We start from the raw sequence: 25,580 nt of genomic DNA on the forward strand, positions 1-25,580 counted from the left end.
GGATGGCAGCTGGTAGCTACTCTCTTAGCAAAAATTTTCTGAGCACTCATATGTCAGGCACTGATGGTTGCAGGTGTGTGTGGGTCACAACAGCGGCTGAGACCGTTTCTCCAGGAACTGGCATACCCAAGAGTCAAGGACAGGAGAAAGCTAGGTCTCTGGGCACAACCCCTTACCTGAAAAAGGCACAGAGGAACTCTCTAGAAACAAAGCATCAGGCTTTATTTTGTTATTACTTTTAATACAGGTATTGTACTGCAGACATCTGTTAGTCTTGCGATTCATACGGCCAATACACAGAAATGAAAGGAGCAGGAACTCATCTCAAGCTTGGCTGTCACCCTCCAACCCAACACACCTGTCCCTTCTACCCTCACCACCTTTCCCCAAGACAAGCAAACCTAAGTTCTTCCCCAAAGACAACACCCAAGTGTTCCTTCCCCCAGAGGATGGTGGGATGGAAAAGCCAGCCCAATCCACAGCAAGGAGGCAGTGTGGGCTGACAAAGGGCCAAACCCTGGCTGTGGCAAGCAAGGCTCATCACCAGGAGAGACAGGAGCATGCCATCCGCCAGCAATGTGAGGTCCTGGGCCACACAGGTCAACCATCCCTGAGACGAGCAGAAGGAGCCCTGTCCTCTGGTGGCACCAGGTTCCAGAGGAGAGCAGTCTCCCCTGAAGGAGCTGTGACTGAAGGGTCCTGGGTGAGCACACACAGGCCACTGAGCCCCTCACCATCAGTCCCAGGGCCTCCTGCTGCCCACTGAGCCTGGTGACCAGACCTGCCTCGGCCACCTGAGGCAGTCCCTGCACTGAAGCAAGTAAGGAGTAAGGCATCGGACACTTGACTCTTTTCTTTCCATATGCGATGTCATATAGGCACGCTGCTTGGGATGCTGGTTCTAAAAAACTTGTTGGCCATTTTTCAGAATATCCTTTTGGTTTTAAATACTGGTCAGGAAAATCAAATGATGTAAAAATATGTGAATAATTTTCTATTAAAGAAATGAAAAACTGATCTGCATCTAAAAGTGCAAGAGGTGAGGTGACTGAGCCCTTTCACCAGATGCCACGGCAGTGCACAGGCCATTGCTTCAGCTGTTGGAGGCTGGGATGTGTTTATGCTGACATAGAAAATTATAAATTACACTGAATTAGTATCCATAATCACTATATACACACAAACCAGTTCTAAAATCCACTGGTTTACGAGTGAAAACCTCACAAGGTACAGTAAAACAAGAAACATGCTTGGATGCCAGGCTGTGATTCTGTTAAAGCCAGCCAGCTTGATGGACACATTCTACTCCGTCACCAGCATGAGCATTTCCAGGGACTCGCCTCTGACTGGAGCAGTACAGATGCAGACCACTCTGAAGCGGCCACCAGAGATTCTTGCTGACAAGGGATATTTTGGTGAATGGGTTAAAAGGCGGATGAACTACCAAAACAAAACAAAAAACAAAAACACCCCCCAAAAGAAATAGCCCAACCACAGTCATGTGTACTCCAATATTCTAGTGTTTCACCTGTAGAAAGAAACGCTCTGAGCAAACAAGACCGTAACAGAACATATGGCTTTACAAGAACGTCAATTCATCAACTAAGCTGTAGCAATAAATACTTAATCTCCACCAAGACTCACGCATTTGATCTGCCTGCAACAATACCAACAACAGTTACCAATCAAAAGCGGGTTATAAAAGAACACCAAGTATTATTCAAAATCACTTTGTAAGTCAGAACAACCAAAATAACGAGGGCTTTTCCATCACAGCTCTGTGCCAACCTGGAAGAAAAATGAATTCAGAATTTTGTACAAGGTGGAAAATGTATGAAAACTGCCTAATACTTTGGTCACACTAATAATTGTCAAATAGTTATGTTTCGAATACAATAGATCTGTGTAGTCACTTTATAAAACTATTCTTACAACCATCTGAACTATGTATCACTACTATTATTACATGGGCGGCAAGATCTGATGTCACAGGTTACCCATTATTTAGATCAATACAATATAAACATACGCAAAAATTCTTGGTATTTCTCAATGTGCAATATTTTTACACTTCAGAATTTCTCTGTACAATGTCTTAGAATCTAAAATATAAAGGTTGCTGGTCCTGATCCCTTGCAGAGTGCAGCAGTGGCGGCTTGGGAGCTCTGGGTGACCCCTCCAGAGCCCCTGGGTGGTGGTGGCCTGCGGTCCTCAGTCAGCAGCAGCAGTCACTCATCATACAGGGCCATTAACTGACGTGTCGGTTGGCATGCTTGGCTGGTCAGTCCTACAGAGAAGGAGACAGACACCTGAGGCACTTGAAGCTGAGCAGGTCAGCTCTGCCCACCCTCCACAGGGCACATGGCTGCCAATGGAGACAGCAGCAGGCGTGTGGAAGCTCCTGACTCAGCTGCTCAGAACTGCACGCAGCTGTGCGTGCACGCAACAGTTCAGCTTTCCCACTGCTGGGCTCAGCTGTGTGCTTCAGCAACTCTGCTCTGTCCTACAGAGGCGCAAACCGACTTCCAGCTGGAAAGCAGAGCTCTGCTACTGGGAAACGGAAAGGAAAAGGTGTGTGAAGAGGACAACTGTGGAGAACAAAGGGGCACAGCCAGACCCTGGCTCCCAGAGAGCAGAAGCAGCAGAGACATCAAGGGGCCGACGAAAGCAGAAATGGTTCTTCTGTCAAAACTACAACCTGAGGCATTTATTTGGAGAGGCTCAGCCAGGCTGTAGCTGGAAGCACACAAGCGCTTTTTAACTGGACTGCCTTCCTCACTGGAGACCTGGCAGCTCTAACAGGACCCAGGAGGTGCTCCCCAATATTGTACTCTAATTACACATGATGGTGCCTTGGTGTAGAATTCTCAGACATTGAGAATTGTGACTGCACCTTCACAGTTCACAAGCTGTGTGTTTTAAAACACATTCCTTAAACTCAGTCCTGTATTCTCCTCAGCAGAAGGGGGACAATAATGTCTGCCCCAAGGCTTTGTAAAGACAATGTGTGCAGAACACTAACACACCAGCTGGGACAAGACTGATGAAGCTCCCTCAGCCCAGCTCACTGCCATTGCTCAGAGACCAGTACCCCCACTTCCTACATGCAACCCTGCAGCTTCCCCTTGAGCATGTTCTTTGGGCTATGAGAAACCTGCCTACTCACACCAGTGAGTCCTGTTCTAACAAGGGCTGGGTGAGGAAGGGCAGACGGTCAAATGTAGATACAAGCAGTGCTGGGTCTTCTACTGGCTTGCCCTAACGTTTTGCAGCCCACCCTGCAGACTGAAGGGCAGGGCCTTTCATGCCATATAACAGCTAAAGAGAGCCAGGTGGTGGCGGCATGCACCTTTAATCCCAGCACTCGGGAGGCAGAGGCAGGCAGATCTCAGGGAGTTTGAGGCTAGCCTGCTCTACAGAGTGAGTTCTGGGACATCCAGGATTGTTAGATAGAGAAACCCTGCCTCAAAAAACCAAACCAACTAACCAGACAAACAAAAGAAACAGCTAGAAAAGAACCTAAATGGGTGCCCTTTGACAAATAAGTCACCAATGTAGAGCCAAGAAGCATACTCCTGTATGACTTCTTTCAGAGACAGCCTGGTTGTCCTGCCTGTTCAACAGCCTCAACTCAGGAAAACAACAGGCAGAAATTAATTAGGGGCTGATGTAACCATTTAAAGACACCTGCACACCCAGGAAAAGGGGAACTTCCCCAAATAGCCAGAAGCCTAGCTCGTGCCTTTTCTTTCCAAGCCTTCCCAAAAGCAACCTGCTCACAAAGTATTTACAATTAATTTTATAGGCAAAAGGACATTTTTAAAAAATCACAGTACATACTTCATTTTGTCTAGAATCTCCATTAGCAGACAAACAGGGTGGTGGGTTGCCATGAATAGGGACTTCTAGACCAGAAGTAGTGAGCGCCCCCTGCTGGTTTCTGTCCACTGGTTCTGCAGAGTACAGCCTACTGGGGAGTCTGGCCAGGGGAAAGTACAACGCCTCTGCAATTGCTTTAAAGGTCACTTTATTCCTTCCAGAAGGAATACACATCTTTTATATAAATATATATATATATGTATAAATATATTTTATCAGAAAAGCGAGCTCTGAGAGGTGCTGAACAAAGTTTCTTGCTGTCCAGGGCACATCCTCATTCATCTTCTGACGTAGGCTCCTGCGAATCCGTGGCCACCTGGCTCTACCTGCGAGGCCGAGTGTGTGGGCGTGGGCCCTCTGCAGCTGAGGCTTTGGCTTGGCCTATCCCTTCAGACCACTGGCTCAGTCTAAGCAAAAGGTGACTAGAAAGAAAACACCACATCCAAATCACATGGCTCTGGCAGTGGGGCTGTTGAGCTTAAGATATGCCCACCCACAGGTTATCAACCCTCCAGGGATTGATCTCATAGGGTCTCCCCTTCTAGGGCTTGAAGTATTTAGCAGTACATAGCAAAGGACCTCAGACAAGTCCCCTGGTGTTACAAGTGTGATTGTGGGAAATGAGGCAGTTAGACCTGTTCCCCTCACAGGATCACTGAGGACTCCAATCCCTGAAGGGCTCAACAACATTCACAGCATAGCCTCAGTTGAGTTAGACAATTGAGGTTGCCTAAGCAATCATTCCTCCCCAGACCTTCCTGCATAGGCAGCATATCACCCAGGCTTGAGCCAGGGACTCTGGTTGCTAGTTGCAGAGATAAATGTTGGGGCACCTGACTACTTCAGATCTGAGAAATGCCACTGCATCTAGCACACTGCTAAAGCTTGGATACAGCTGCAAAAACCTTTCAAGCCCCCACCCTCAAGTGTTGACTCCCTTCTACCTTCCAGAAGATGTCAAGCAGAGGCAAGGTAGAACCTTCAGAAGGTGCAGGCAGGTGGAATGGTTACCTTTGCTCAGGACTACTGCTGGGGGTCCGAGGAGCTGCGCACTTGGCTTCTGCTGGTTCGGGGCTCTCTTCTGCATCTTTGCAAGCAGCATCTTGAGAGGTAGACAGTTTCTCTTCCTCACTACAGGAGAGAGGAAGCAGGCGTATCACATACCAGGCATGATGCCCGGGGCCAGAGGATGAGGTCACATGCAAATGGCTCTGAAGTCATGACTGCCATGGAGGCAAGCCCTGGGGCTGAGCATGCTCAGGGTGGAAGGATCACAGAAATGCAGACAGTGACTAGGGAACCACAGGAGGAAAGGGCCACACGCAGGTGGGAACTGAAAGGGACAATGTAATGTGGCTGGTGTCTGAGAAAGAGTGGTCCGTGTCACCGTACATACCGGTAGGACTTCAACACTCTGAGGCCAAGTGTGCAAAACAGAAAAAGAAACGTACAAGAGTTTCAGAACACTCCTAGAAATGAGGAATTGGGGAAACATGTCCACGACTGCACATGGCACCCCGCAGATTCGGTGGAGGTGTGAAGAGAACCTGTTTGAAGGAACAGGAGCCTTTAGTTCCACCATGCACTCAAAGGCCACACCCACCACTCGCACGTGCTCCTGGCTTGCAGTCTTGACTCAGACAAGAGGTACCTTGCTAAGCCAGGTGGAAAGCCTTCTGCTGCCCTCCAACAGCGCATGCCTAGAGCAGACACTAGGGAGGAACAAGGAGCCAAAGAGTCGAAGCAGCAGCAAATGGAAGTCAGAGTTGCCTGTGGGTAGTTCTTGATGCAGAAGACACATTTCTGACTTTGAGCTGGAAGCTTAGCTGTGTCCTGCTCTACCTGGATTCACACTGCACCTAATTCAAAGAGATTCTGAAAGGAAGGCAAGTCCTCCTCAGATCCGAGCCTTGGCTTGGACTTGCACACGAGACCCCAACTTCAGGGTAGTTTACCAGGCCATTCAGGAAACTAATCACAACCTACAGATCTGGTGCAGGTCTGACCCCCAGGCTTTCCACAGTGCTGGGGGTGGAGCCAGGGCAACAGCATGCTAATTGTATACTATACCACCAAGTTACAACCCAGTCCCTCAAAACTTCTTTGTCAACTCACTTTGCTCATCCCTCTTCTACTCCTTCTACTTCCTCTATAGCAACTACTCTATTGCACCTAACCAATACTATGTGTTTATTCCAAGTCTATTTCTCTGAATCCTGCACATCTGAAGGGTCACGTGTTCCTGAGCGCACTACGTCCACAGTGAGCACCCACCTCTCTGTGGCTCCCTACAGTTACAAGCAACCAAATATCACTCTACCTCCATGCCTCAGACTGTCAGGAACATTAACCACCAGCACTGATATTTCTTAGGGTGGTATAACCAGGAGAAGAAAATCGTGGGCCATCTTTTTATTGGCAAAGAACCCTCTTACAAACATGCCTTCCCCACTAACAATGCATGGTCCCCAACCTAAGTCCCTTTCTAATCTCCTGAAATCTTTGAGAAGTGGGTTGTGGTGCCTGGTCTCATCTCTACAGTGACTCAGAATGTTTCACTTTTTTGGTCTTTTTGGTTTACCTGCCTGTAAACTGCTGTCTTTTGCTTGTATTCTGATTTGGTTTCTTTTTTTTAAAAAAATATTTATTTATTTATTATGTATACAATATTCTGTCTGTGTGCCTGCCTGTAGGCCAGAAGAGGGCACCAGACCCCATTACAGATGGTTGTGAGCCACCATGTGGTTGCTGGGAATTGAACTCAGGACCTTTGGAAGAGCAGGCAATGCTCTTAAGGTCTGAGCCATCTCTCCAGCCCCCCTGATTTGGTTTCTTCTGCCCACCCCACCCACTTCTCTCTCTGTGACAAGGTCTCACTATGTAGCCCAGATTAATCTCAAAATATCTAGTTAGGCTGGAGATGTGGCTCAGTTGGAAGAGTGCTCACCTAACATGCACCAAGCCTAAGGGATCTGAGAGGTTGAGTCAGGAAGATCACAAATGCAAGATTATCCTCCTAGTGAGTTCAGGCCAGTCTAGGCTGTATGGAACTCTAGAAAACATTCTTTCCATGTAGCCCATACAGGCCTGGGCTGTCAGCACTCCTTGACTGGCACTGGTGGTAAATGGGATTACCACCACCAGCTGCCTTTCCTATTCTTATCAGCATACAGGGATTCCTTGAATACTAGATTCCAATCTTTTGTTTACGCACTACACATTTCTTTTCCAATCTGCTCCTCCTAATCACTGACTAGAGATTTTTTAACATTAATGTGATCACATTAATTCATTATGCACTAGTTTCTAGTTTTGTTTTTATTTTTTATTATTTTTACTTTATGTGTATGAATATTTTGCCTGTATGTAAATCTGTGTGTGCCTGGCATCCACAGAGGCCAGGTGTCAAATCTCCTGGAACTGGAGTTACAGATGGTTGTAGTCTCCATGTAGGTGCTGGGAATAAAACCTACCCTTTGGAAGAGCAGCCAGTGCTCTTAACCTCTGAGCCATCTCTCCAGCCTCGTTTTCATTATTTCTTTATGGTTTATTTTAATTACGAGTAGGTGTGTCTGTCTGTGTGTGAGTATGTGCACATGAGTGCACGAGCACACTTCATACCCTACGAAGCCAGAGGTATCAGAGCCCCTGGAGCTTGAGTCATAGATGGCTAGGAGCCGTCTGACATGAGTACTGGGAACTGAACACAGGTCCTCTGGAAGAGCAGAAAATGTCCTTAACCATTGAGTCATCACTCTCCAGCCACCCTTTTTTTTTTAAAAAGAAGTACTTTTCTGTCCACAGGTCAGAAGAATACTCTTTATCTTTGTCTCTGTTAACTCCCATGAGACTATGGGCACACCATCAGGCTCTAGTGCCTGGCTCCTCACATGTAAAATGTGGACGGGAGTCACAGCTACACCTCACAGAGTTTCTGAGAGGAAAGAGCTGCTACAAGCAAAGGATCTAGAGAGTGAGTACTGGCACTGAGGAATATGTGCATACACATTCTCTTACGTATGGGCTTCAAACACTATCCAGCAGGAAAGTAACCCAGCGATTTTCTTGCTTGAATTTCCCAAGTGCTGAGGGATGACAAGCATGTGCAATTATGTACAGTTGGTTTCTTTTGTGTGGGTGTGTCATATATAACTCTGTGTGCATTTGCCCATGTATGTATGCTTGGAGGTCAGAGGTTGATATTACATAACTTTTTCAACTGCTCCTCACATTATTTGAGCCATCATCTCTCCGTGAACCTGAAGTTCACTATTTAACCTGATGGCTGCAAGTGTCCAGGGTCTGCCTGTCATCTCAATGTTGGGATTACATTTGTACACACCTGGTTTAACCTTTTACATGGGTGTAAGCTACAGTACTCTTAAATGGGTAAAACTAAAGTACTCATCTTATATAGCAAACACTTTACTCACAGAGTTGCTCCCACAGCCCTATCAGCTTGTATTCTCTTTTTAATCCCCCTGAAGTTGCTTTACAATGTACTTAGGGCACACTGGACTTGACTTTTTCAGGGGAATCGACTTTCTTTCACCTTTCCTTTTTAAAATGGTGCTGGGGATGAACATGGCCAAGTATGAACATGGCCAAGTATGAACATGGCATGTATATGCCAGGGAAAGATTCTACTGCCGAGCAAGCCTGCCCTCTTTATCTCCATCATCATATTGTATGTCCCTTAGTACAGTAAATCAGTTTCAACGCCCTTGTCTTTGCAGTATGACCAGATAGGTGGTAGGCAGATCTTCTAACTGTACCTCTTTTGCCACCCAGACAAGCTAGGAACCTTGAGTTTCTCCCTACATTATAACAGTATTCAGAACAAACTCCACCTAAGAACTCTTATTAAACTTAAAAACTAATTTGCCCTGGCGGATGTCTCTGTAGTACTTAGCTGTCTCACGATGGTGTGTAATATCTTCACTTGCTTAGGTCGTCTTCAAACTTCTCTACAAAAATCTTCATTAAAATAATTCCTAAATGAAAATGAACTTCATGGTTCTGTGTGTTTGTGTTTAGTTTTGTTATAGTATTTTTTTTTGTCTTACTGTTGTCTGATTTGCATTTTTTGGGTTTGGTTTTAGAGAGAGAATATGAAGTTTGGGTGGGCAGGAAGGTGAGGAGGGATCTAGAAGTTGAGGGGGGCAAGATCATAACATATTGTATAAATTCTTTTTAATAAAAAAAATCCTAAATGGAAATATTGATGTGTTCTGTAAACGGTGTGTACCAGCATCCCCAGGTTAAGGCTTAAGGTCTTGACCATTTTTCTCACCAGTTGTGCTGAACTCTTATTAACTTGGCTGGCTCACCATCACATCTGCAAACCAGCAGCTTTCACCACTTCCCTTACAAGCTCTACTCCCTATTTCCAGCCTTTCTTTCCAGGAGAGCCTACACAGGCAGTGACCAGAAACAGCTCCTCGCTACCCTCCTGACTCCAAAGTAGATGTACCAGATACTGATACTTCTCTTATCTTTATAAGTTAATGAAATCCACCTTTCTGTTATGGTGGTTCAGAGTATTAACCATATATTAAGTGTAGAACCTTATTTTTTTAAAAAAGTCAACCCTTTTTTTTAATCTGATGTATGGATTTTCCTGATACCCAACATCCTTGAATTTTAGGATAAAGCCTTGCACTTAGTTTGCTTGAAAGTAAATGCTCTATTTTGTGACTAGTTCTGTGGTTTTGGAGAGGCTTCATTGCCATCATGAATTGATCTGGGTAAGTTTGACATTTTCTACTAACTTTTCTGTAACTTAGGCTGGTGCACACATGCCTGAGCGGCACAGTAGTTGATCCTGGCCAGCAGGCTGGCACCCGGGTGTGCTTTGCTTCTTGTTTTTCCCCACGTATCTCCAAATCTCAGTAGATCCTTTATTCACCTTTAAATGTGAGTTCTCTCTCTTGTTGACACCAGGCTCTCTCCTGACTGTGGCTTATCTTTTTATTTCAGTGTGTCTTTGGCAATATTAAAAGTTAATTAAATCACTAATATTTTCCTTTATGATTAAAAAAACATTTCATTCTTAAACAGCCAAAACATTTTCTGTCTGAAGGCTCATGATCATCTCACTCCTAGTCATAATGAGGCGAGGCCTGATTATTTTTTTTCTCAAGGGAGCAATAATTTTTATTAGTCTGCAGTTTTCCTCACTGGGGTGTATATCATTCCAGCTTATCAAGTTTAGGCTGAGGAGGGCCCTCTTTGTTCGTATTTGGTCATCACCGCTTTATTAACCAGTCTTAGGATTACCTACCATGGATGACTCCTTTCCACTAAGTAACCCTGGGTCTCTCTCTGCACTTCTTTAGAAATAGCACGGCTTCTGTGAAACTGTCCATGGGACAATGGGATTTGACTGATTTTTAAACATCATTTGTTGAGAAATGTCAAGGGTATCTTTCTATTAATAAACCTTATACATCTGTATTTATTTCAAGTCTTTATTAAAGGGTCCAATAAGATTTTAAACTATTTTCCCTTAAAATTTATATTCTTATTGATGAGGTCTCATATTTTATTAAAACACACACACCTCGATCGCCTGGTTTACAAGACAGAGTTTTTTTTCATGTAACCAAAAAAGTTAATTCCAATTTTTCTCCTCAGATTTAATCAGAGTTATATGTACAAAGTCATCTATAAACAATGACCATTTATCTACCTCATGTCTTTACACCTTTTATTTTTACACTGCATTCACAAAGACATCAACATTGTGTTGAGGAAAAGCAGACGTTAAGTCACGCTGGCTCTTGGCTATAATATTCTGCTATCAGTAGTAACTACATATCACTTCAATGTGACCTCATGCTGATGTTATACAGTCTTGTAATTTAAATACACTATGGAGAGGGCTAGAGAGATAGTTCAGAGGTTAAGAGCAATGGCTGCTCTCCCAGAGGACTTATGTTTGATTCCCACTACTCACATGGTGGCTTACAACCACCTACAGCTTCAGTCTCAGCGAACCTGACACCCCCTTCTGGCCTATGTGGGGACTGAACATGTGGTGAAGACAAATATGCAGGCAAAATAACCATACACATAAAATAAAATGGGAAAAACAGGCTGGATTTTGTTTGCTATGTTATTTATGATGATGATGATGATGATGATGTGTGTATTGAGGTAGGTGTGTATCTGTGTGTCTCAGAGGACAACTTTCAGGAATCTGTTCTCTCCTTCTACCATGAGCCCCAGGTACTAAAACAAGTCACTAGACTTGCATAACAAATGCCTCACCTGCTGAGCCATTTCGCTTGTGTGTTGTATATAAGTGTGCACCTGTATGCGTATGTGAACATATGTGAGCATGCACGCATATCGAAGCCATAGCTCATAGGTCATGCCTCAGAAGCCATTCACTTTTTTTTTCTTAAGCCCCTCATATTGGGACTTCGGTCCAACAAGGAGTCTAGGTGGGCAGGACAGTGAGCCCTAGGGTTCCTTCTGTTTTTCCTCCCCAAGTGTGTGTCACCATACCCAACTTTTTATTTGCGTACTCAGGATTAAACTCAGGTCCTTATTCTTGCAAGGCAAGCCCTTTACCAACTGAGCTGCCTCTCCATCCCCTATTTGCAAGTTTTTAATGGAAGAGTGTTGATTGCATATACCACACATGGCATTATTATTTCTCTCATTTGTGGTTTTGTTTTCTGGTGCCCTCGTTAGAAAGACTTTAAGCACTGCCTTAGCTGCAGGCCAAATCTTGATGGAAGTGCTTCTGTTACTCTCTACAATTTCCAGATTTAAATTTCTATTACGATTGCTTTTCTGTTCCATACATTGTAAAAGTGAATCTGCTATTTCTAATCAAGTCTGGTGTTGTTAGCACTAACCTCTTGCTGCAGAATCACAATGAATGCATTACATCTAGAGAATACAACCTATCTGCATTCTATTGAGCCTTGCATAGACAGGTGGGCTCTGCAGCCTCTGCCCATGTCAGTTTAGCAAAGCTGAACACTATCAATCTGCTAGACTCTGAAGACACACACACACACGAGGAAAAATGCACTTTAGGGGCCTAAACTTCTCCATCTCTTGTTTAACACTGATGGAGATGTTAGAAAGATAGAAAGCTAGCCTTTAAATACTCATTTGAATCTAAAAATGTTCATGTCTGGTTTCTTCCCCACTTCCTCCCGACAAACTGTCACCATAGGAGCCCCAGGCTCTGGTTACCTTTTGAAGACAGCAGTCTCTGTCTTGGCGTCTACAGTGAGGCTGAGTGTTTCCTTCATGCCGCCATTCATCACGGTCTCAGTTACCTTGTCTGTACTCTCAGCATCCTCTTCCCCGTCTGAGCTGGCTTCCATGGCCACACTGCCTGGTGCTGAAAGTACACACAGTGGAAGGTCACATCCATCAAACGTACTGCGGAGCTGATGCCCTTTTCTATGAAGACTCCTGTGCCTTAGTCCCGCCTACTGCTTTAAGATATTGTAAGTGGCATTTTCACCTGGCTAAATTTTTGATGGGCACCAATGCTTAGAAAGGCCCAATGAGGTAGCTCACAGGTTTCCTCAATGGAGGGCTGGCAAGTTCCAAAGAGCCTTCCTAGCTCTATGTCCACATGATCCCAGTTTCCTCCCAGCAGATCCCTAGGTCTCCTAGGTCTACTCTACAACACAATGTGCCTAGGGATCTTTCCTTTGCTCTACAACAGGTCATGAGCTTGGACTTGTCAGATTTCTGGATCTGAACTCAGTTCCCCCCACCCCACTCTCAATCTGTGCAACCCCAGACAGGAGACTATTCTCTAGCTTCTTACCCATCAAACCAGCCACATGGTATTTTAAATGGTAAGTTGCCACCGTTTAGAAAGAGTGTCTCAATTGAGTAACTCTCTCATCAGGTGAATCTGTGGGCATGCCTGTGGGGGTTCTACGGATGTTAACTGATGTAGGAGGACACAGCCAACTGTGGGCCAAGTTTTCAACTGTGTACAAGTGAAGAAAGTTGGTTGAGGATGATAGCAGAAGCTGGTTGGTATTTATGTTCTCTGCTCCTGCTCATGGATGCAATATGGCCAGCTGCTTGAGTTCCCAAATAATGGACTATAACCTGAAATTATAAGTCAAATGGGGCTTTTCCTTTTCTGTTTTTTTTTTTTTGTCAGATGTTTTATTATAGCAACAGAAATAAAACTTGAATACCAGATCAATGAAGTTCTGACAGAATTTTTGTGATCTTAATTATTAGGAGAGATAATGCTCCCACCAGCGACCTCTTCTGGCTCTGGGGCCTCTGCTAACTGCCTCTTTCTTTTCCCAGAAACTTATTGCTTCGCTCCTTCCTGAGACTCTTGCCTCCATACACACTCACTCCCTGCCACATGCTCTGCTGATACCACACTCACAAATGGCTCTTCACCATTCTGCAAATAGTTCAGGGTCAACACAAGGAATACAGGTGAACATTCTGAGCAATGGAGACAGCTCCCTAGGGTTCAGACATCTATGATCACTTCATCTGCTCATATGGGAAGGAAAAACCAATCCTAGAGGCTAGACCAAATTCTCACACCTACATGTCTCAGCAAAACCCTGAGGGTCTTCAGGAATAAGATAGAGACGTGGTATCTAGCCTGGTCTTCTCCACTCTGGTGATTACGCTTCCTCTGGCTTTAGATACCTATCTTTAACATTGACAAGACTGACAGCTGGAATCCAACTTCTTTTAGATTTCCTGTTTTGTGATTCTGTCACAATACAGTTTCTTCTATGGTGATCTATGGACATCAGAGCCATACTATCTTATTTTCCTGCCTCCTTTCATGCTGAGCCCAAGCCTAGTTTGGTTTCTTCTACCTGCTGTGAGCATGTTTGCATACTGCACTCACCCTCTGGCTGAGTGGCCAAGGCACCAGGTGTCAAGGGATCCATAGGTTCAGTGCTGGTTTCCATTTCCACAGGAGAATTACTCCTTAAAGAGTCCTTTGTGCTTTCAGAAAAGAGAAAATTCAGATGTCAGTGGTGGGAACAGACCCCAGTTACACAAAATGTAACATGAAATCCACACTTAATGTTTAAAAGCTATTCAGGAAAATTATGAAATGGGGTCTCTGTCACTGTGTAAAAAACAAACAAACAAACAAAAAAACAAAACACCAGGACGGCAGTGAGACACATCTGCACTAATTTATAGCACTACACTGGTGGTGAGTGAGAAACAAGCTCACACACACAGGATAGTCAGGCTCTGCCTTATAGCTATGCCATTCCACAGGTGTTGGTCAGGGACTGGCTCTTATTCCCCTCATGCGGAACCTGTGGTGCATGTGGAACTCCACACAGCTGAGGAAGTGCCAGCTTCCATTCTGCCCTGCTAAACACCCTGGGTATCTGATGAAAAACCTCCCTTTCAGGCAGTGGTGGTGCACACCTTCAATCCCAGCACTCAAGAGGCAGAGGCAGGCAGATCTCTGTTTGAGGCCAGCTTGGTGTGCAATACAAAGAAACCCTGTTTTGGAAAAACAATAACAACAAAAACCCGAAACCAAAAATCCTTCCTTTTCTGTTTTGCTGTGGTGCACAATCACATGTCCCAATCACGTGCGGCATGCCGACTCTTAGCCTGTTTGAGGCACCACAGAATATTTGTACACAGTAAATGCACACCATCTACTTCACTCTGGAAAGGCTCTAAGACAGCACACACTTGCTCACCTCAGAGAGGATGTGAACTCTGAAAAAGAAGCCCAGCCTGTCTCTTTAGTTGGCATTGGCTCCTCTGTGCTCCAGACATCAGATCCCACTGAGTCTAAGGGGGCACCATGGGTGGTTTCCATGGGGACGTCAAAGTTGGCTGACCAGGTGGGTGCTGAAACGAAGGGAGGATTAGCATTTGGAGAAGTCAGTCCTTGAGTTTGACAAGAGACCCTCTTTCTAAGGCTGAGTGTGGTAGGGTGTGCCTGTCATTTCAGACACTTGGGAAACTGAGCTAAGAGAACTGTTTAAGACCAGGCAGGCCTTGGGGATCCTCAAAATGGAAATTATTTTTCAAAACCAGGTTAACAGATGAGAAGAAAGTAGTTGTCACGGGAGAAAAATTAACATGGTGCCACTGAGGATGGGGCTAGCACACTTATTCAGAGTGCAAGGTGACCCTTGCAGCTTTTCATCAAGCAATTTGATTCCTAGGAATATTTTCCAATAGAAATATTATACAAAGCTACAAAGTACATACAAAAATTCTACCTAACAATTATTTTTTTCTGCTCACCACATAAAAAGTTCTGTTACTAATTCATAGGGTCAAGAGCTCTACTTCACAGTTCAGACTACAGGGGAAGGAATTCTTTTCCAAACAGCAAGAAAATGGAAGGCTTCTGCCCTGCGGTGCTCAAGTAAACACAAATGTCATCCAGACATTCCCCTCAACATACAGCAGAGGCATGTTGTTTAAGTCATATCATCTCACTTCCTTCTGAGACCATCTGTCCATCATTCTCCACCCTCCTCAACACCAACTCCTTTCTTTGAACCCTTTTTTTCTTCCCAATTTCTCTCTGGCTTTTTGAGACAGGTTCTGTCGCTCAAGCTGGCCTCAAACTTGCTGAGTAGATGAGAATGACCCTGAACTCCTGATTCTCTTGCACCTCCCAAGTGCTGAGATTACAGGCATGTGTAACCATTCCCAGTGATTCTGGAAATTTCTTTAGGTTTAAAAGAAAAAACCCTCTATCAGCTACAACAGGGAATGAATTTTAAGGCACTTAAGTGGACGGCATACACCAGTCCTAACTGACAGGGCTGTAATGGCTCCGAATGCATGAGACATCTGGACTACCTAGATCCAAACATCTCAAAGAATACAGCATTAAGACTAAGGGCAATGGACTGCTTGGTGGTGACAGATGAAAAAGCTCCGGTGACCTGCTGCACAACAGTGTGAATGTGCAAAGTCCCAGGGGCAAAGTCTAAGAGAAAGCGGCCTTGCAGATGCCAGAGCTTCCCTTCCTTCTGCTATCTCCCTACAACAGCTTGGTTATCTAGTCCAGTTCTCTCATTGCTGCTTTGAGTTCTGCCTATCAGGAGCTCAGCAGCTCTCCACGAAGTTCAGAAGGCAATTCTTGGGGACAGGAGAATGGCTCAGTACAAATTCTCTTGCAGAGTACCTAAAGCTCAGTTCCTAACACCTATAGAGGGTGGCTCATAACTACCTCTAATTCCAGCCTATAATCTCTAGGAGATCCCACAGCTCTGGACTTCTGACTCATGTGCACACAGACCCACAAATAATACATGCATAGACATAACTAAAAACAAATACATTTTTAAAAGTCCACTCTTGGAATCACTACCCCATCCTGTTCCTGAGCCACACTAAACAGTTTGTGGCACTCTGCTTTCTTGCTGGCTGTTTTCCCTTCCAAATGACCTTGTCAGTCTAGCCCCGCCTGTTGCAGCTTTCTCGGCACCCTGCTCAGGAGCTCTAACTACTTCCAGGAGACACCAAGCAGAGGGCAAAGACTGTGGCAATTCATCATTACTGGCCTGATACCTGGCACACGAAACCATGTGGATTTGAACCCAGGGCAGGGAAGCCTAGGCCCTGTGTCTGAGGACACAGACCTTCCTGACTGAAGAACGAGGAGGCTGCTTTCAGATCAGCGCTTTATGGGAATTTGTGGATGATGCTAAAGGCATGTTTGGTTGTGAGGCTTCACAAAGAACCAAGGACATAAATGCTGCTTTGGGTGACAGGGAACTGGTCAGGCTTTGGGAAAGTCTTCAATCATATCATATAATACGCACCCCATCCATTTTTAAAAGTTAGTGCCATTTTTAAAAGGCAACACAATCAAGTCTTCTAGTTAGTAAGCAGGAGGGCACAAGTGTAGACCAGCTGAACAAGCCTAAGGTTTGGAATTTCACAAATAAACTGTGAAGAAATGTTAAAAATTGAGCTTAATTTGGCTCTAGTGGTGAATTTCACTGGTGACTCCATAAGACATAATTATTTCTTCATTTCTGTAGCCTGTCACTGTTCTTTTTAAATACACACACATACACACTTTTAATTACGTGTGTGCAGGGTGTCTTTGTGTATAGGTGCCCATGGCAGACAGAAGAGAGCATCAGATCCCATGGAGTTTGAGGCAGTTGTGAATGACTTGAAGACAGCACTGTGAACTGAACTCAGGTCCTTGGCAATGGCAGCATGTGCTCACAATCTCTGAGCCACCTCTCCAGTCCCAGTCTGTGGCTTTTCCACTGCTGCTACAGTATCAAGCCCTGGAGGGAGGGAGTGTGTGTGTGTGTATGTGTGTGTGTGGGCATGCTCTCTAGCTAGACTTGTGAAGATGATGTTCTATCATCCCCAAGTATATATAGCTTGTCCCGCCCTAGGAAAGATTCTGGAAATGCAAGTCTATAATTACACAGTAGTGGTAACAATGCTTTTTACCTCGACTGTGTTTCAGAGGCCATCTCAAATGCCACAGGCCATTCTTTTGCCAATTTTCAAAGACAGGCAATTTCTCTCCACACATCTCCCGTTTTTTTGTTTTGTTTGTTTTTTTGAGATAGAGATTCTCTATAATTTTGGCTGTCCTGGAACTAACTCACTCTGTAGAGCAGTCTGGACTCAAACTCAGAGATAAAATCAGGCAATTTCAAGCACTAGAACTAACTCAAAAGGTCAGGGTGACTCACGCTCGTTCAGGTCCACCTCCATCTTGTCCTCTGTGTTTGCACTGCTGGACTCAAATAGGTCTTGTTTGGCCCCGTCTTCCTCTTCTGAGTCTGTACTTTCTTCGCTGTCTGTACTGCCGGAGCTACAAAACAACACTGCAATATTTAAGCTATTTAATCAGCGACCAGCCATGTCCAAGAAAACATTGAAAGGACATCTTCAGGGTGAAAACACACTGCACTTTCAGCTGATCTGTGCCTGCCTAGGCCATTTCACAAAGGGAAGGCTCTGTACCTGGCAAGGGTATTAAGTATCTTTCCAGACCCTTTATTCTGTTTGTTTGTTTTGTTTTTTTGAGACAGGGTTCCTCTTTGTAGCTCTGGCTGGCCTCGAACTTAAGAGGTCCACCTGTCTCTGCCTCCTGAGTGCTGGGATCTTTTCTTCTCATCATCTTCTATATACCATCTTAGGATGTTGTAAAAAAAATTTTTTTTTTCATTCTCATGGTTTATTTTTTTTTTTATATTTAAAAATTTCCATCTCCTTCCCTCCTCCTCCCCCTCCCTCCGCTCCTCCTCCCCCTTCCTGCCGGGTTCCCGGTGTGACTTCTGACGGGCAGCGTATTCCCCATCAGCTGCGGCAGTGCATGCACTCTTTCCCAGCATATGTGAAGCTGAGGCAAGAAGTTGCTTTTGGTCATGGTATTTTATCAAAGCAACAGAAACTCAACTAAAACAGAAATTGTACCAGAGAATGGAGTATTGCTGTGACATACCTCGCCATATTTTGAAGAGAATTACAGAAGGATTTTAGAACACTGAGCTGGAAAAGTTGTTGAGTGCTAGGGTTTAACAGGCTATTATTCTGTCTGAGTCTAAGAGAATGCTGAGAGCAATGCAGATGGATCTGGTTTAATGGGCTATTCTGTGTGAGTCTGGAAGAATGTTGAGGGCAATGCAGAATGATGGAGGCCTGGCTTGTGAAGTCTGAGAAGTAAGCAAAGACTGTATCTGGGGCATTCAATTATTTTGTATTAAAAATCAGTAAATCAGTGGTTTTGGTCAACTGGGGCTTAAGAACTGGCTTTGAATAGGAAAAGACCAGAACCACTAAAGTGAAACCTTTGCTTTGCTGGGACAATCAATATGAATCCAACATAACAGAATCAAAATCTTCTGGGAAGTTCATCTGTATGGATTTAAGAACCAACTTGTAATCAGTTATGAAAAACCACCTCTCAGGATTCTGTGGGATGCTGTGTGGATCTCATGGATCCATGTGGGGAACTAGAGCTGACTAATAGTCATCTCCAGCTCATCAACACTCATAGGTTTTTGAGTCCAGTTGTGCCAGCATTTAGAGCTGTGTACCTTACCTTTTACAGTATTATGAATAGCATCATTTAGTAATTTCAACAGTTCCAGTAGGGAAGATATAATTATACTGATCATGAGCAGAGAGACTTAGCTAAATGAACTTGAATTATCCTATAGTCCTTTCCTATACCTAAGAAAACTCTCTACATTAATGATGTGGTCCTAAAATGTTCAATTTCTTTCTTTATGATCTGCTATTTTTTCTCTTCTTCTAACTAAAATATCTAGCAGTTCAGTGTAATACTGAACAGAAGCTACTCATCAAACATGACTGTAAGTACTAATCTCCACACGAAGTCATTCAGTCTTTACTGCTAGAGTGTTTGTCAATACTTTTAGTAAGTATTTTAGAAAAATTCCTTATTACTACAATATGTGGAGGTTGTTTAAATTTGAATGGACACTTGAAGAGGTTTAAGCAATTCTGCAATCTTAGAATAAAACCTTGGCCCCTTTTATGTGTTATTGTATTTGATCTGCCTTAAAAACAGTTTTTCGGCCAGAGTCTCATTATGTAGCTCAGACTGGTCTCAAAATTTTGATCCCTCTGCCTCAGGTTCTGAGCACTAGATTATAGGCATGTGCCACCGCAGCTGACATGCTTTAAAAAGGGGTCTCTAGCTCCAAAGCCACAGAGAAACCCTGTCTCGAAAAACCAAAAAAAAAAAAAAAAAAAAAAAAAAAAAAAAAAAAAAAAAAAAAAAAAAAAAAAAAGGGGTCTCTATATATCTGCTTATATAGACAGTTTTCTTCTCTGTGATGTGAGCATGTCAAAATTTTGTATCCAGCAATAGTGTAGTCTTAGAATTAGATAGGTAACAGCCTTTCTTTTCAATATCCTAGGAATTGCCACTTCTTTCTGAAAAGCTTAGTGGCACATCAGTGAAGTCATCTGGACCCAGACCTCTACAACTTCTCATCCTGACTCTCTCTATATATAAGCTTTGGTCTATAGTGGAGTACTAACAGGCCTGCCTGACAAGAAGTTTTAGGATAGAAACTTAAGCCTAACAAATATAGCACTGTTCATACTATATGTTCCCCAACCTTTTCCTTAATTATGGTTCTTTGTATCACTCAAAGATCATTTAGGTTGTCACTGGCACATAAGTTGTTCATTATCTCTTATTTTCAGTCTTTTGATTGTCTGTGCAACCTCTACTGACATCAACACTCATTCCTGCCATAGTTTATACCTTTTCTTGCACATTGGGAAACTTATAACAAGAGAAACTTCTAGTTTCCTCTGTTGCTTTTGTTGTAGTTCAGATTCTACTCTAATCTTTATACTAGATTACTTGGTTTTAATTTGCTCATTTTCTATTTTCTTAATGTATAAACCAAGGCCACTGATGTGAGGTACTTTTAATCTAATGTAGCCAATTATTTCCCACAGTCTGCTATACTGGCATTTTATTTTCCTTCAATTTGAAAAACCATGAAGTCTCCCCACCCACCTTCCAGTTTCATTATGTAGCCTAGGGCTGGCCTAGAGCTCACTCACAATTTTGCACTAGTTCCCAAGTGTTAAGGTAACAGGCACATGCCTCCATATCCAGTTCCTACAGACAATTTAACTCTTCTATCAGAAGCTTTCAGAATTTTCTCATACTTGCTTTTATGGACTGGATGTGGGCTTTTGTTGTGTTCTTTTCCTTGGCAGAATATCTACCTTATAAATGTGCAAGCAGTACATGCTGGAAGATGGTGTGGTCTACTTAGCAGGCATGAATTTTGTCTATTTCACTAGTTACCAAGAGAGGTGCCTGAATGATCTGCCTCCAACTCAATTTGTTCACCACGCTTTGCATTTGTAGTTCTATCCATTTTTGTCTGTTTAATTTGAAACTGTGTCATTTGGTAAAAAGCAGTTTAAGACTGTTATGTCCTATTGATGAACTGACCTCCTTGACTTTTTGGAGAAGGAGGGAAGGAGGAAGGCAGAGAGCAAGCACATGTGTGTATACATGCATTCTTGTGTGCAGAGAACAGAGCCTGATGGTCTCAGCAGTTCACTTTATTTTTTGAAAAGAATTTTCTCACTAAACTCAGAGAAGGTGGCGGATTGGCTAAACATTACTTGTTGGACAGAGATGGTTCAGTGGGTAAAAGTGCTTCGTGTCAAGCCTGATGAACTGAATCTGATCCTAGGACCCAAACACTTAAAGTAAAAAACTGGTTCCTGAAAGATGCTTCAGACTTGTACCCATGCATGTGCTATGGAACACATGTGTAAGCACACACGTACACAACCCAAATACATAGATAAATAAAAGTTCTTCACTAGCTATCTGCAAAGGAGACCCAAGTTAAAAGGAGGGGGCACAGAGTCACAGTGCATGCTTCCTACATAAAGAGTTTTTTAGGACAGCTTTACCTGCCACGTTCTTGGAAAGACAGGTGGGCTGGCTCATCCCCTCATTTTTTGCTTGTCTATTTACTTAATGTGTATGTGTATTTTGTTTGCATGTATTTCTGGGCCAAAAGAGGCCAGAGAGGGCAATGGATCCCTTGGAACTGGAGTTATAGGTGGCTATGAGCTGTCATATGGGTCCTGGGAATCGAGCTGATGTCTTCTGTGCTCTTAACCAACACTGGGTCATCTTCTCCAGTCCATTCTTAAGAGCATTTCTCTGGGTTCAGCCTACACTGGTGGTGCCATGTGCGAATCTCTCGCTGTGAGACTCTGGCTGCGGCTCACCTGGACCTCCTCTGGGACTCTGGAGTAAACGCAATGTGTTTCTCCTCCCAGATATCTTCCTCATCAGAGCCGCCATCGTCAAACTGCTGTATCCGTTCTTTACAACACGCTTCAAACAAGGCAATATTTCCCTACAGAAAAAAAAGTAAGCAAAAGAGAAAATACAACTAAATTCAGAACTGTTTTCTCTCCCAAATTACCAGTGAAAATGGTTTTTTTTTTCCATTTGCTTTTTGCAAAAGGGTCCCCATCACATATACCCAAATAAAGCAAAAACATAAAATGCTAGCTTCTATGTAAATAACATAAAAATTCCCAAGAAAAACTGGACTTTAAACTACATGTAAAAGATCTGGATACACTCTCCTCATGAGTTTTCTTGTATCTCACGAGCCAACCCATTTCATTCTGAGCTTCCTCTTTGCTCCAGAGATAAGTCTTCAGTATGACCAACAAGGAAAAGGCCTGGATCCCTCCCGCCTGCTGCTACCAGCCCAGGAAGCCATGAGGAGCTGCTGTAACCTGAGGGGTTGTTTCACAGCAGATAAAAGTACTTCCTCATGATACTCAACCTAAAATCAAGACAGTACCATTAAAATGCCACAAATGTCCTGTCTATAGAGAAACCTGGCAGAGACTGATACTGATCTAATCTAAGTTCTTTTCTTACAAAAGAGACAGGAAACCAAGGCCAAATGTCTATGGTACAATCACAAGTGACCAGGGTCCCATTAGCTTAGTCATAGGTTGCAAACTACTGCATGCAGGTTCAGGCAGACATCATGACCAGGTGTGTGACACTTTAACACACCTGGGATGAAGGATCCCAGAGTACAAAGGGGCCTTGGGCACAGGGCAAACAGTCAGTGCAGCAGCACATCACTTACAACAGGAAACTTTTATACTTACACTTTCATTTGTATTGAGAGTAAAGTTGATGTCTGACACTCGATCAAAAGAAACACTGTAAAGAAAGTATAAGAATTGCTAATCACCCATAGGTGGCTATAAACAGTGCTCTGAAATTCTCAGAATTTGAAGTAGTTAAATTATCATTGTAGTCCCCATCAGTAATACACCCACCGACCTTGCTGTGGTCAATTGTGCCCTCCCTGGTACTAATGAATGGACACAGAGGACAGCTGGGATGAGAGCCTGTTGAGATGAGGCTGTGAGCTCCCTGACAGCCTTTCTACAATGTATTGCTATCTTCTGTGCCAATTATGGTTCCAGGGATCATACCAAGAAAACCAAGAAAAGAAAGCTTCCTAACAACCATGCCCAAACACTAAAAAGCACAGAAACACTGTCATAAACGAAACACGGGGCAATCCTGTCATCCTGCCTCCATGACAGTGAGGGGTAAATGCAGTCATAACGAGCTCCATGACTGTCAGTGGTGGGACAATGTCATCAATCTTCAAAGCTCAGCACTAACCAGTCACCAACCCAAGCACCGTATTCTGAAAGAGAATGCCAATTCTCAACTAGTAACACTCAGAAGAGTCCAGATGGGAAAATCCAAGATGTCGAGCAGGGATGGGGTGAGGATGGTGTGTGTATTCTGACTCTGCAATAGATTGCTAACATGGCAAATGTATAAATAAATGCCTTATGCAGTGTTTGTTCTTGTTCATTCTGAACAGAAATCAGTCAATGTGGAGGGCAGCTGGATGCCTCAGTGCCTGCTGTTTGCAGTAGAGCCTCTGCTCCATAGTGCCAGAAGTATGCTGTCAAAAGACTTTAGCTTCCCAGACTGCAAACTCAAAAAAAACAAAAAGGTAATAAATTAGCCTACACTGGTTAAAGTCCAACAATTATTGCAAACTGCTATTACGGTGTCATAGTGGACTCAGTGAGAGTCACTACCCGACATCTAATCACAGTGGCTTAAATTTTTCCTTCACCCCTGTTCTCAATAACCCATGATCCTAAGTTGGGATGTGTTCTTCCCATGCTAGATACTGGCTCTCAGTTCTGCCAATCTCCTGTATATTTCCATCCACTGCTTTGCCAGTTTCTAATTCCCTCTCTGCCTTTGACCCTGAACACAAAACAATAGTTAGAGTGCTTTGCTCTTGGGAAATAACCCAAACATCCTTACAGGGACTCCCTGTAAGAGCAGAGAGCACATGTAAGCAGGGTTGATCTACTGCCCTGGTCATCTGCTGGAATGCAGTACTCAACAATAAACTATACAGTGAGTGATACCTCTGAGCGGATAGCAAACATGGGAAGGAATTACTCGATTACTTGTAGTAATGCCATTGCATATGTTAAAAAGAGCAGAATAGTGGCTGGGATCTTAATAAAAAGGGTAAGTGGAGGGCAAGGGCAGGCACCCATGGTACCAGATGCTTAGAAAGCTGAGGCAGGAAGATGCTTGAGCTCACAGCTTCAACACCAGTAAGGGGCAAAGCAGTAAGACTCATCTTAAAAACAAAGATCACTTGCCCTCGACCCTGCAGGGTCCCTTGGAGTGTGTCCCTTGGCTGTTGAACTAATTACCCAGGTACAAAATTGGATGCTGCAAATAAACAGGGTGGACCTCCCAACTCAGGGATTTATAGAATCCACGAAGTCAGGAGATTGGCAGCACTTCACAAAAAGCTTGTGTCACTAAGACAACAGGAGAATATACTCACTTGCCAATGTCGTCTTGATCTGCAAACTTCTCATCGTTGAAGCCAAACTGGTCAATAAAATTGGACGTCATTTGTTGCATCTGATAATCAGAAAAGGCCTGGCAATCCCAGGACCAGTGACAGTGACATCATGATTCTAATGACATTCTATACATTATTTGCCCATTTGTGTTCCAGAAACCACTTTAATTCACACAGCCATGTGGCTTTAAAAGTTGGTGTGTTTTTCTTTAAAAAAAAGAAAAATCAAATAATTTCAGACACATTTTACCCCAAAAGGGGGAATTTTGAAATGTGATACAGAAATTGCTCCATTACACATCATGAAGAAATACTTAAGTGATCTCACTAAAAAGTGACTATTATAAATAGTCTCTGGACAGATAACAGATAACTGGGTAACCTTAGTGTGAAGAGGTGAGAGACATATAAGTCTGAAATTATCAGAAGCACCATCATCTCCAGACACAACCAACAACACCCTAAACTATAACACACCACTCCCAACTTCCCACCCTCCCCTGGTCCCCACCATATCCCCACTCCCATCCACCATAGCAAAAACAACATCAAAGGAAGAAAGTCTGATGGACGTAATCACGACCCTACAAATGAAATGCTGGTCTAAGTCCTGGAGGCTGGGGACAGTCTGAGATAAGGAACACTTACTTCTATACAACCTACCTGATAAATGAGGCAAGAAGTTTTAACCTCATTAGAAATTGTTCAGAAAAGCCTGGAATACTGCAAGGTCTACAGAAGAGCCAATTCTATTCCATCAGGCTCAGGTTGAGTCTTCCCAATTGGAAAATGGGGGAATCTTATACTGGGCCCAATCCAAGTGCTGACAGTCTAACTGATGACGTCAGGAAACATGCCCTTGCTACACAAAGACACCAAGTGCAGCCTCACCTCTTCCCTCTCATCCAGACAATGAATACAGGACCACAGGGTCACCCTATGAGTACCACATGTGGTCAAGGACAGAACCAGAAGTGGGACCCATGAAACAGCACTTGCTAACGGGGGATTTTGAGGCGACTGGCTGCAAAGGAGGCAGCTGTAATGGAATTGATTGATTTCTCCTTGGGTCTTTACCTCAGCAGAGCCCACAGACCCCACCCTGCACTGCACAAATACATCTGTCATTCATCTTGACCACACTAACTCTTATAGCAGGGAATTATGGCATCGATAATCCAAATTGTATGTAATTTAAAAATAAACATCATGTTTGGCTTTGGAAGTAATATTTTGCTCAGGTGTGAAAACAAAACAAAAACAAGGAAAACCTAACCAACCCAAGAC

At 43.7% G+C, this 25,580-nt stretch overlaps 1 protein-coding gene across 8 annotated transcripts in view; it reads right to left on the reverse strand.

The window, feature by feature from the left end:
- Positions 1-201: 201 nt before the first annotated feature.
- The window catches only part of Ppp6r3 (protein phosphatase 6 regulatory subunit 3), a 123,748-nt gene continuing 98,369 nt past the window's right edge, over positions 202-25,580 (reverse strand). For 6 of the 8 annotated variants that reach the window (XM_038329379.2, XM_038329332.2, XM_038329363.2 and 3 more), the window contains 9 exons: positions 24,273-24,370; positions 22,537-22,591; positions 21,628-21,758; positions 17,571-17,692; positions 14,580-14,733; positions 13,754-13,854; positions 12,094-12,244; positions 4,891-5,010; positions 202-2,287 (listed from right to left, as the gene is read on the reverse strand). In XM_038329379.2, the coding sequence (XP_038185307.1) occupies positions 2,236-2,287; positions 4,891-5,010; positions 12,094-12,244; positions 13,754-13,854; positions 14,580-14,733; positions 17,571-17,692; positions 21,628-21,758; positions 22,537-22,591; positions 24,273-24,370 (984 nt within the window). In that variant the 3' untranslated portion in view covers positions 202-2,235. The remainder of the gene's footprint in view (positions 2,288-4,890; positions 5,011-12,093; positions 12,245-13,753; positions 13,855-14,579; positions 14,734-17,570; positions 17,693-21,627; positions 21,759-22,536; positions 22,592-24,272; positions 24,371-25,580) is intronic. The other 2 variants (XM_038329388.2, XM_038329371.2) reach the window with 1 other exon arrangement.

Source organism: Arvicola amphibius, chromosome 1 (genome assembly GCF_903992535.2).
Source record: "Arvicola amphibius chromosome 1, mArvAmp1.2, whole genome shotgun sequence".
NCBI lineage: Eukaryota > Metazoa > Chordata > Mammalia > Rodentia > Cricetidae > Arvicola > Arvicola amphibius.